General features: G+C 34.8%; 1 protein-coding gene across 1 annotated transcript; it reads left to right on the top strand.

The window, feature by feature from the left end:
• LOC109229295 (transcription factor DIVARICATA-like) lies at positions 11,283–13,382 on the top strand. The gene is made up of 2 exons (XM_019394685.1): positions 11,283–12,276; positions 12,655–13,382. The coding sequence occupies exons 1-2, from the start codon at positions 11,846–11,848 to the stop codon at positions 13,076–13,078; spliced, it is 855 nt and encodes a 284-aa protein (XP_019250230.1). The 5' UTR covers positions 11,283–11,845; the 3' UTR covers positions 13,079–13,382.

The raw sequence follows: 13,645 nt of genomic DNA, 5'->3' as shown, positions 1-13,645 counted from the left end.
CCGTTTCGTCGGAAAATTTTACTAAATATATGTATTTATGCTATACGGAAACAGATAAGTAAGAAAAAATGACACCACTTAACATATATTGTGTCTTGTTGTGTTGGTAATGTGCTTGATGTTTTTCCAAGAGGTCAAAGGTTCAAACCTCAACTAGCACATTTTTCTTTTGCAAACTAAGGTTATTTCTTGTCAAAAGAATGATAATCAAAGTTATATTTCAATTCTTTTATAAATTTCGACACCGCTTATAAAAATTTTTGCGTACGACCCAGATTTGGTATAAACACCAAATATAAATACGTTTTTTCTGACCTACTGCCAACTCAAAAAAAGTTAAAGTTAGGTCTCGCGGGCCTCGTGGGTTGATTTAAGGGGAGACATAGATGAGCTATTGAAGGGTATATGCAGAAGATCAAGATGCATTGCAAGTTGTATTTGTGCCCACATGCCCTCATCCCTTTTAAACCATTTGCACTTTTTTGGGAAAGATGGTAAGCAAGGAATCTTTCCACTTATGGAAACTCACATTTGATTTAAAAAATTATAATATAATAACTATTCTCTTTCATTTCCCACACACATAGACTAAGACTTTCAGACCAGTAATAAGCATTTTGCCCTTCTTGAAATGATCAGAAAACCAAAAACAAGAATTAACTTAAATGGCTGTTTACCTAATCGCTTAAATTAAAAATAGTTGATATAAATATATATATATATATATATATATATATATATATTGAGTATAAAGGCTAGAAAAAGTAAACAGTGAATCTGACTGGCATTTGTGTAAAGATCCCAAAAACAAAAGATACTCTTCCAAGCAACATATAATTCTTTTCTGTTTCCTAAGAAGTCAAGATTTCCAAAGGTAAATTTTATAACAAGCAAAGTCAGATGAGTTATTCCACAATCTTTTTTGGGTTATTCAAACTTCATGTGAAATCAAGACAATATCTGCTTTTCTACTTAAAATGCAAGCTATGGTTGGGATTTATTATCCTTCACATGTTTCTAGGGTTATGATCCTCTAATAGGAACTCGACCTTCTTTGCTCAACCGCTATAGATAAAAGAACAATAAATCCTCTTAATATTGAGGGTAAGACCGTAATGAAATTGGAGGATTCATACAGCCGACACTTGATTGACTGATTAAACTTTCTGGTAATATAAAGGGGAAAAAAGAGTTATTTGATTCTTGCTCTATTATTGCAATATTATATATAAATATGCCCCCCCCCCCTCCCCCGTTCTTCAGTTTTGGTTTAATGGCTAGAGTGTAATATGTGATGTGTGGGTTATGCGCACATCATAAGTTTGATTTTTTTTTTTTTTTGCCGAAAAAAATCTAATAATATTTAAGTGGAAAAGGATCGAGAGGCAGAGTCTTTTATATATCGAACTTAGAAAAATGCACTTGATACTCGAAAAACTCTCAGTTATAACAAAAATTTGATACAAAATATAACTGAAACCATTCAGAACAGATAAGCAAATGAGAAAAATACAGTAAACAATATATTAAAAAGGGTTCTTTGATTCTGGCTGTTTTGCCCCTATATATAGCTAATAAGATAATACAAAATATAACAGAAACCATTCAGAAAAGAGAAGCAAATCATGAGAAAAGACAGTAACCATTATTTTATGTGACAGAAGAGAAAAGAAAAGAACTAGAAGAAGATCAACATTGAATGCCAATTGAATATGTACAAATGGAGCCAACCACCTCAATATATTATTTGTTTGTTTTCTTCTTCTTAGTTTTTTTTTTGTTTTGTTTTTGGTTTTGCAATTTTCTTCAATTCCAATTAAATACATGTTTCCAACCACTCCCAAACAACCCTTCACAGCTTGTAAGATAATAAACAAATAAATAAACAAGAAAATCAAACCCCTCAATTATTTCCATATATTCTTGCTAAATTCCACTAACGTACATTACGTACAAACAATGAATGTGTGATCCTATTATGCAAATAGAACTAATATATAGGTAAATAAAATACTAATAGACTGTTAAGACAGTGACCCCTTAGCTACCTTTCATTCTAACATGACTATCACTCAACAATCAGATAACAAATAAGCAGGAAAGGAATTACAATTGCTCAAAAAAATGAATTAACCACACTTAAATCTTAAATAAGCTATATATGTTAGATTATAAGTATCCTTTGTACCTATTATGCTCTATTCAAATCCATTTAATACTAAATTTATTTTACCTTTTAAGATACATTCGGAGTTGTCTAAATACCATACTTTTCCCTTCACATCTATGCATATATAGATCAATAATTCAAAAATTCAATAAAATAGAATTAAAAATTGAAGTGTTTTGATGAGAAAGGAACACTGCACCGACAGTTTTTATAGTGAAAAGAAATACCAACGGCTTCATTTTTTTTGACTCAAGACAGAGATGCATATTATATTTTCATTTACCCCATAGTTTTCATTTTCCCTTTATATTCTTTCGTTAGATTTCAGTTCTAGAATCTGAAATTTCTTCAACATACAAAAATTAAGATTTCAAGCTTTTAGCTACAAAGGTGTGATTATTCAATTTTGGATTCATATGTCTGAATAAGCCAGCAATAAAGGGAGCCTTGGTGTAACTAGTAAAATTGTTGCCATGTGATCAGGAGGTCACATGTTCAAGTCGTGGACAATGGCGAAGCCACACCTTCATAAGGGTGGTCACCCTTCGTCAAAAATTGAAGTGTGTATATAGGTAAAATATTACGTTTTAAAGGTATATAACACATATTGAACACCCTTTGTCGGCAATATTTTTTCACTTTTTACAAATTTGAATACCCTTGGGGAAATTCCTAGCTTCGCCACTGGCCGTGGAAACAGCCTCTTACAGAAATGCAGGGTAAGGCTGCGTACAATAGATCCTTGTGGTCCGGCACTTCCCCAGACCCCGCACATAGCGATAGTTGTTGGAAACTAAACCAAGATTAATTAGTATTCCTAAGTTGTCTAGGATTTGGTATTTGGTAGTTTATTTTAATTCATGTCTAGTTAGGTTTTGTTTATCAATTTTATATTGAAATATGTTTTTGATTTTGTAGTATTATAAATAGGGGTGCTACTACATATTTTCTATTGTGGAGAGGTAGCTACGATGTAGAGAGATTCAAGAGTTTATGAGTTGTGAAAAAGCCTCCTCCCAAGTTCTCTCCCTAGTTTAATAAATTTCTTCCATATAGCTTTTGCTTAATTTTTGCTTGTGCCTAAATTGTTCTTCGCGGTGTTTCAATCCTTTAAATTGGTATCAGAGCCTGTGTGAGAATCTGTTAGAGTCGGTGGAGATCCTAAAAAAATTATGGATACTCCATATTTACATGATTGCCAAGTATTAAAATTTGATGGCAAAAATAATTTTGAAGATTGGCATCAATATATGAAATATTTTTTCAATGTTGCTGGATTATGGTCCATTGTTGAAACGGGATTTGAGGAACCCCCAGAAGGTACAACATTGACAGGTGATACAGCTAAGCAATTAGAGAAAAATAGAAAATTGGATTATAAGGCACGTTGCTATCTCACTAGCAAGGTTGAATTGCATGTATCTAACAAATTTTTGCATGCAAAATCAACTAAGGAGGCTTGGAGAATCTTGGTGAATTCACATCGAGGTTCCGCCGAAGTAAAGAAAGTCAAATTGCAGGAGCTAAGGAGACAGTATGAATTGGCCCAAATGAAACCAACAGAGTCTGTTAAAGAATTCATTACAAGAATTACTGATATTGTCAACGGCATGAGGACTAATGGAGAAGTATTGGAAGAAGTTAAAATTGTTGAGAAAATATTGCAGTCTCTCAGTTTAAAGTTTAACAACAAGAAAGTTACTCTTGAGGCTACCAAAGATCTTAGCACTCTCAGACTTGATGATTTAGAAGGCGAATTGGTGACATATGAGAGATCACTGAATCAACAAAAAGATGAGACATTGGAGGAGGCATCACAAAAAAAGGATTATCAACCAAAAGAAAAAGAAAACACATCAAAGATGACGAAAATAAATCGAGAAGGCCAAAATTCAGAAACAGAGGAGAAAAGAAGAGAAGCTACGTGTAATTTTTGTTGTGATAGAGATTCTATTGAATGCAAAGAGAAGTCAAATAATGTTCAAATTGATCCGCCAAAAATTCCTTCAGTTGTTAAAAAGGAAGATTTGGTTTGCAAGAGACGTTCGTCCAAAAGAGGCTGGTGTTTCATCTGAAAAGTTATTTGATAGTATTGAAGATGAACCTATTAACGAAAAAAGCAAGATGGTTCATTGATCACGCCCAACTATGCCTTATAAAAAGGACTAAGCGGTCGTTGCAAATATAATCCGGTTTACAAGTTCGGAGTCGAATCCCACAGAGAAGTAAGGCTTAGCTACAACTGTTCAATATTGCTAAGAAGACAAGCTCGAACAATTCCTATGTTATAAATATTAAGATTCTTGTATCTAATTAACTAACAAATTAAATTAGTAGATTAAAAACTAGGGATAGTAAGGGTTGGAGAAAATATTAAGGAGGTCTAGAGTTATGATTTCCCCAATTGTCGGAATCCTTTCCGCTATATTTTCTATAAATTTCTCTACCGATCATGAGCACTCTGATTGTCGTAACTCTCTCCCGAGTAATTACCACAATTTACTAGACATATTCTCCCGAATTACGCTAGCTAGCATTAAGTACGGCTCACTCGGAGCGCACCAAGGTTTCGTTATCCCTAATCCCACCTTTAAACCCTCCGTATTGATCCCTCATATACGTTAGGAGTGATGTTGTCCAACAACTACCTCAATATGCACTCTCTCCCAAGTAATACACACTAAATAGGCACAGTCTATTGAGAGCTCTTCAACCAAGCACAATAATAACGTAGTTGAACAAATAGAGAAAATATTACAGCAAATCTATATACGTAACAGGAAAATCATCCTCCAAAAGGTTCCATCAAAACCTAGATAACAAATTAGCTATTCATAATAGTATGCATAACTACAATACTAGAATTCATAACTACTAATGAAAATAGGAAGAAGGAAGTGAAAAACTAGTAGAAGAATTCTTCGCCTTGCTCCTAGTGTGTTCTTGCCTCCTTAGGTCGAATCCTCGGCCTCCACGGCGGCTCCGTGCTCTTCCTAGGTCTAAAGTTGTATCCAAACTCGCTCTTCCGCTCCCTCTGTCTCAAAAAACTCTCAAAGTGGCATTTTTGGGTCTATTTATATGTTTGGGACAAGCCCTGTAGGTCAACTCCTAGTCAAACCGGGAAATAATAAAAACCTTCAAAACTCGGACTGGGCCTGGCCTTAGGCCTGACGTCGCCTGGATAACGCCTGGATAAAGCCAGCCTAGGACTGGCTTTAAGCTGGCCTCACCAGGATAAAGTCTGGTTAGCTGGCTTTTGCCCGGCTTCTCCTTTTCACCGTTCTCGAGCGCCCTTTCGACATTTAAGCATCCCTTTAGCTCTACTTTCATTTCCGATGCACCTACACATAAAATAGATTCCATTACGCTCAAACAAAGTGTATTTTAACATTAAAACATGTAAAACACAAAGCATATAATGTGCAAAAACCATGAATTATAGCCACACATCATTCATCAAGAGAAAGTCTCTGATGATCTGCACAAGATTGAGGCAGAAATAGCTTGGGATTCAGAAACACAACACATGATTATAGATATTGAAGATGCAATCGATTTCGTGCCATTATTCGAAATTGCATGTCTCAAGGAGCATGACGAATTGTTCGTTAACGACAATTATCTACAACCTATAAAATTTCCAAGAGGAGTTGATTGGGTGTACAAGACTACCCATAAAGAAGTTAGAGATGTAGATGGTTTCAAAGTAGAGAAGAAATATGTTGATGATATTTTGAAGGGATTTACCATGAGTAAAGACAAATCATATATGGCCAACATTGAAGAGAAATTGAAGTTAACTAAAGATGATACTCGCGACTTTGTTGATGCAACATATTTTAGGGAATTGGCGGAGAGTCTATGGTACTTGACTTCTACAAGGCTTGATTTTACTCATGACATGGTCAAGTTTGAATATCTTGGTTTAAGGGAGGCTGTTGGAAATTAAACCAAGATTAATTAGTATTCCTAAGTTGTCTAGGATTTGATATTTATTTGTTTATTTAATTTATATCTAATTAGGATTCACAACCTAAATCATGTAGGAATAAGTTTTCTAGATTTTTGTCAATTTTGGTTTTGTAGTATTATAAATAGGGGTGCTACTACATGTTTTCTATTGTGGAGAGGTAGCTACGATGTAGAGAGACTCAAGAGTTTATGAGTTGTGAAAAATCATCCTACCAAGTTCTCTCCCTAGTTTAATAAATTTCGTCTATATAGCTTTTGCTTAATTTTTGCTTGTGCCTAAATTGTTTTTCGGGGTGTTTCAATCCTTCAAATTGGTATCAGATCCTGTGTGAGAATCTGTCAGAGTTGGTGGAGATCCTAAAAAAATTATGGATACTCCATATTTACATGATTGCCAAGTTTTCAAGTTTGATGGCAAAAATAAGTTTGAAGATTGGCATCAATATATGAAATATTTTTTCAATGTTGCTGGATTATGGTCTATTGTTGAAACAGGATTTGAGGAATCCCCAGAAGGTACAACATTGACAGGTGATGCAGCTAAGCAATTAGAGAAAATAGAAAATTGAATTATAAGGCACGTTACTATCTCACCAGCAAGGTTGAATTGCATGTATCTAACAAATTTTTGCATGCAAAATCAACTAAGGAGGCTTGGAGAATCTTGGTGAATTCTGTACGTGGTGAAATCAGAGGGCCCGATTTTCCGCCATCAAGCCATCTCGGGGAGGTACTTCGAGACCCCGAGAACATGAAGCCACCTGGGAAGATATCTCAAGACCCCGATGATATGAAGTCACAACTTATTCCACTCCTTCGAGGCTTGTCGAGGTCCGATTCAAGGCCGAGATAAAGACAAAAGGGGGAAGCCCCCAAGACACGCGGTTGAGTCTGACAGGACCGGCCTATCCCTAGCCTATGCTGGGGTGTTGAGTCAAACCATCACATCTCCATATTTCATAAATTAGATACACATGTATTCGTTACTAAGTTTCCTCTCCTATATAAAGGGGACTCGCCCTACCTTGTAAGGGACTGATGTTGCTCCCACAATTCTACAAAGTGCAATAATATCTCTCTCTCTCCCTCCCTCTTTTCTCACTAATACTTATTGGCTCTCACTGATACTAAGGATACTTCAATATTCTTTGTCTCTACATGTATTCTTCATCGTACAAATCAATTTCTGTTATAAGTAGCTTCATTTGAATATATCTCTAGCTGTTATACTGCTCCCGAGGGTCCCTGAAAACCAGAGCTTGACCTCGAAGTCCCAATCGGCCAAGCGTACGCCCGGGTAGCAGACCCTTTGGTTCGGTCGTTACCTCGTTTATCTTCTGCCACATCGTTAAAATTCATAATACTAGCACCATCTGCTCTAACAAACTAACTTGGGAATAGATCACGTATTTTTAGAGTTCCATTTAATAAATTTAATTGTCGTTACCATTTTCATGGTAAACAAATTCATATCGAGGTTCCGTCGAAGTAAAGAAAGTCAAATTGCAAGAGTTAAGGAGACAGTATGAGTTGGCCCAAATGAAACCAACAGAGTCCGTTAAAGAATTCATTACAAGAATTACTAATATTGTCAACGGCATGAGGACCAATGGAGAAGTATTGTAAGAAGTTAAAATTGTTTAGAAAATATTGCAGTCTCTCAGTTTAAAGTTTAACAACAAGAAAGTTACTCTTGAGGCTACCAAAGATCTTAGCACTCTCAGACTTGATGATTTAGAAGGCGAATTGGTGACATATGAGAGATCACTGAATCAACAAAAAGATGAGACATTGGAGGAGGCATCACAAAAAAAGTATTATCAACCAAAAGAAAAAGAAGATACATCAAAGATGACGAAAATAAATCGAGAAGGACAAAATTCAGAAACAGAGGAGAAAAGAAGAGAAGTTACGTGTAATTTTTGTTGTGATACAGATTCTATTGAATGCGAAGAGAAGTCAAATAATGTTCAAATTAATCAGCCAAAAATTCCTTCAATTATTAAGAAGGAAGATTTGGTTGCAAGAGACGTTCGTCTAAAAGAGGTTGGTGTTTCATCTGAAAAGTTATTTGATAGTATTGAAGATGAACCTATTAACGAAAAAAGCAAGATGGTTCATTGATCACGCCCAACTATGCCTTATAAAAAGGACTAAGCAGTCGTTGCAAATATAATCCGGTTTACAAGTCCGGAGTGGAATCCTACAGAGAACTAAGGCTTAGCTACAACTGTTTAATATTGCTAAGAAGACAAGCTCGAACAATTCCTATGTTATAAATATTAAGATTCTTGTATCTAATTAACTAACAAATTAAATTAGTAGATTAACAACTAGGGATACTAAGGGTTGGAGAAAAGATTAAAGAGGTCTAGAGTTATGATTTTCCCAATTGTCGGAATCCTTTTCGCTACGTTTTCTATAAATTTGCCTAAGTCTTCTCTACCGATCATGAGCACTCTGATTGTCATAACTCTCTCCCGAGTAATTACCACAATTTACTAGGCATATTCTCCCGAATTACGCTAGCTGGCATTAAGTACGGCTCACTCAAATCGCACCAAGGTTTCGTTATCCCTAATCCCACCTTTAAACCCTCCGTATTGATCCCTCATATACGTTAGGAGTGATGTTGTCCAACAACTACCTAAATATGTACTCTCTCCCAAGTAATACACACTAAATAGTCACAGTCGATTGAGAGCTCTTCAACCAACCACAATAATAACGTAGTTGAACAAGGAAAATCATCCTCCAAAAGGTTCCATCAAAACCCTAGATAACAAATTAGCTATTCATAATAGTATGCATAACTACAATACTAGAATTCATAACCACTAATGAAAATAGGAAGAAGGAAGTGTAAAACTCGTAGAAGAATTCTTCGCCTTGCTCCTAGTGTGTTCTTTCCTCCTTAGGTTGAATCCTCGGCCTCCACGGCGGCTCCATGCTCTTCCTAGGTCTAAAGTTGTATCCAAACTCGCTCTTCCTCTCTCTCTGTGTCAAAAAACTCACAGAGTGGCATTTTTGGGTCTATTTATATGTTTGGGACAAGCTCTAAACGTGTAGGTCAACTCCTAGTCAAATCGGAAAACAATAAAAACCTTCAAAACTCGGATTGGGCCTGGCCTTAGGCCTGACGTCGCCTGGATAACGCCTGGATAAAGCCAGCCTAGGCCTGGCTTTTAGCTGGCCTCACCAGGATAAAGCCTGGTTAGCCGGCTTTTGCCCGGCTTCTCCTTTTCATCGTTCTCGAGCGCCCTTTCGACATTTAAGCATCCCTTTAGCTCTACTTTCATTTTCGATGCACCTACACATAAAATAGACTCCATTACGCTCAAACAAAGTGTATTTTAACATTAAATCATGTAAAACGCAAAGCATATAATGTGCAAAAACTATGAATTATAGTCACACATCATTCATCAAGAGAAAGTCTCTGATGATCTGCACAAGATTGAGGCAGAAATAACTTGGGATTCAGAAACACAACAACACATGATTATAAATATTGAAGATGCAATCGATTTCGTGCCATTGTTCGAAATTGCATGTCTCAAGGAGCATGACGAACTGTTCTTTAACGACAATATTCTACAACCTATAAAATTTCCAAGAGGAGTTGATTGGATGTACAAGACTACCCATAAAGCAGTTAGAGAAGTTGATGGTTTCAAAGTTGAGAAAAAAATATGTTGATGATATTTTGAAGGGATTTACCATGAGTAAAGACAAATCATATATGGCCACCATTGAAGAGAAATTGAAGTTAACTAAAGATGATACTCGCGACTTTGTTGATGCAACATATTTTAGGGAATTGGTGGAGAGTCTAAGGTACTTGACTTCTACAAGGCTTGATGTTACTCATGACATGGTCAAGTTTGAATATCTTGGTTTAAGGGAGGCTGTTGGAAATTAAACCAAGATTAATTAGTATTCCTAAGTTGTCTAGGATTTGGTATTTATTTGTTTATTTAATTTATGTCTAATTAGGATTCACAACCTAAATCATGTAGGAATAAGTTTTCTAGATTCTAGTCAATTTTGGTTTTGTAGTATTATAAATAGGGGTGCTACTACATGTTTTCTATTGTGGAGAGGCAACTACGATGTAGAGAGATTCAAGAGTTTATGATTTGTGAAAAGGCCTCATACCAAGTTCTCTCCTAGTTTAATAAATTTCTTCTATATTGCTTTTGCTTAAGTTTTTGCTTGTGCCTAAATTGTTTTTCGGGGTGTTTCGATCCTTTAATAGTTTAATGCACCGGGCTGCCTTGCTTATGTTATGTTATATGTACTCGTTTATTGATACGTATATCCGGTACCAGTGTATACAACATCACGTATAGGTATATAGTTTGTTTGTTTGTTTTTTTTTGTTTGTTTTTTTTTTGTTTTTTTGTGTATATTGTTTCTTCATTGCATTTCAATGTTGAATGTCAAACAGAGCAATGCTTAGGTTCTCCTAAATTTTCACTTCAATTCCGAAATAGCCCATTAAGCATAAAAAATTTATTGGCACTCGACGTCTATTCTAAACAAAATAATTTGACATTAGCTTTTAACAACTAAAGTTTCGTTTAATAAAGAATGAACCTATCTATCTGAATATGAAGTTTAAAAAAAAAAGTTTTGAAACTTTAGTCTAAAGCAATTTTTAGATATTTGTGTGACCGTAAATCATTTCACTAACGGTAAAACGAGAAGTTTAAAGTTATATTATTTCAAATTTAGAAAAGTGTAATTATCTTTTAAACCGACTAAAAAGAAAAGAAGTTCATTCTTTTTTGGAAAAAAAAAAAAGTTTTATCATAGTTAAATGACAAATCTATGGAAGAAAAATACATCCTATGATTTTATTAATTTAATATAAATATGAGAGCTAATATTTTATTTTCTTCACCAACAATGATAGATTGTCCTTTTTGGGCAAGGACTGTCCATTTAGTCCACTATATGTCTGTCTCTCTCTCTATACACCAAATAAGAAAAAAACAAAATTCTTTCAGCTGCAGGCCCCACAAAAACCATGTTAGCCAATGACATCTCAAAACGTTTATTAATCACTTTTACTCTCTCTCTCTTTCTTTGTTTTTTGCTTTATATAATTCCTAGCACATAAATATTCACTGATTCTAGTTCTTGATTTTCTACAATAAATTTCTTTTCACTTTCAAATATTCTTGCTTTTACTCTTATGTCTCTAATTCCTGCAAAATCTCCCGGTTTTCTCTATTTTACTCAATAATACCCCCTCCTCCTCTTAATACATATTTCATCTATATTTAATTATCACAGTTTCTATATAAGAGTTCTACTTTCTCTAATTCTTATTCTCTGAACTTCTATCCTTTACATTTTAGTTGCTCAAATTTCCAATTAAGTATAGTCTAAAATGAATTACTTTAGATCTATTAAAGAGCTCTAATGCTTATCATTCACAAAACAAGATCTACTCTATAGTTTCTTGAATTCTCCTTGGGTATTGGAAAGTTTGGTTGTCTTTTCTAGATTCCTCACCTCTTACTTATTATCAAAAAAAAAAAAAATTAAAATTATATTCCCTTCCTATGCTTCTTGAATAAATGCTATTGAGGCCATAAAAGACTCATCATTTCCTCTTCTTTTACCAAGAAAACAAAGAGGGGTTGTATAATTATTGGAGTATTTTTTTTGCCCACTATATATGATCAAGAAAATATGAACAGGGAAATGGGATATTTATCCCCTGCAACATATATCAAGAATTCAAGCTGGTTATTTGAGGAAAACAAGGTAACAAAATGGACAGCTGAAGAAAACAAGATGTTTGAAGATGCACTTGCTTTATTTGATAAAGATACACCAGATAAATGGTACAATGTAGCAGCAATGATCCCTGGTAAAACAGTGAATGATGTGATCAAACAGTATAGAGAATTAGTAGAAGATATTAGTGATATTGAGGCTGGCTTAATACCAGTACCTGGCTACACAACTAGTAATTCTTTCACATTAGAGTGGGTTAATAACCAAGATGGATTTCATGGATTCAAGCAATTCTATGCTCAAAATGGAAAACGGGGCACCTCGAATCGATCTTCTGAACATGAAAGGAAGAAGGGTGTGCCATGGACTGAAGAAGAACACAGGTGAGTTAAATTTTCTCTAGCTCGAAGAATTAGTTTGATTCTCCCGATAAAAATAATTAAGAATAAAAGGGGTGAATTTGTTGATGGACTAATAATTGCAGAGAAGATCTCCTTGGTGGTTTTTAAGTGATAAAACTTATTGATTTAGCTTTGTAGCTTAACATGGTCATAATGATATCCAACCTAAGAAACTTTTACACTATGGTTAAATATGGTTGTAATTGAATATAGACAACTTTTAGTATACTTTTTATTTTGTACAATATTGGTATTGATTCTTGAATGAGCTACCCGACCTTAACTTGTTTCAGATTGAGTAGTAGTAATACTGTTGTGTTGCAAGAGTAATAATAATGTTGCTATATTTATTTTTCTCAGGCAATTTCTGTTGGGGCTGAAAAAGTATGGAAAAGGAGACTGGAGAAATATATCTAGGAATTTCGTGACCACAAGAACTCCAACACAAGTAGCTAGCCATGCTCAGAAATACTTTATCAGGCAGCTTTCTGGTGGAAAAGATAAAAGAAGATCAAGCATACATGATATCACTGTCGTCAATCTTTCTGAATCCAAGTCTACTTCCCCTGATAATCATTCACAACAACAACAACACCATTCAATGGTGAAAACACTGTGTGACTATAATTCACCAAATCAAGAATCAGATTTAACATTCAACTCATCAACTGGTGATCTAATCACCACGCCTTTTCGAGGGGTTTCATCGTATGGCCTCGAGCATGGTATGCATAATATTACTCTACAAACTCTCCAGTTTGGCAATTACAATACTATGTGTTGAGTCGGGGAAGATTCGAAATCTAGTCCATTTTGGTCAGGAACAATGAGGATTCATATTTCCGACCTCAACTTGCTTCGGATTAAGGCGTAGTTGTTGTTGTCATTGGTCAAGAACAAAAGCAAAAACTGCTACTACTAGACAGATGTAAGCTTTAGTTAGTTCATATTGCAACCAAAGAGGGGTTGCTCATTATTTAGGAGAACTTTGAGCTATTATTTTGCTGTCTGCTGTGTCTTTTCAAGTGTGGATGAGGTTGATTTAAATAGATTTGCAGATTAATTTGGTTTTGCGACTAATACTGAAAGTAACTGATCAATAGTATTAAGCTAATTATTATGCATCTTACATTCACACTCGATAATGTTACTGTTAATTGTAATTACTCAAAAAATTCCTTCTGAAATTTGTGGTAGTTCAAGTCATTAATTCCCGGTTTAAGAAAAGCACCATTAATTTTTCTACTTTATACTTCATGTCAGTTATTCTTTTTCTTGCTGTTACAAGGAAAGAGAAAATTATTAATAGGCTGACTTCCTTCAAAGAAGAAACAAGGAACTAGTATTAAAA

The sequence above is a fragment of the Nicotiana attenuata genome, chromosome 7 (genome assembly GCF_001879085.1).
Source record: "Nicotiana attenuata strain UT chromosome 7, NIATTr2, whole genome shotgun sequence".
NCBI classification, from domain to species: domain Eukaryota; kingdom Viridiplantae; phylum Streptophyta; class Magnoliopsida; order Solanales; family Solanaceae; genus Nicotiana; species Nicotiana attenuata.
The sequence above is the reverse complement of the archived record's forward strand: the minus strand, read 5'-3'. Positions and strand labels throughout refer to the sequence as shown.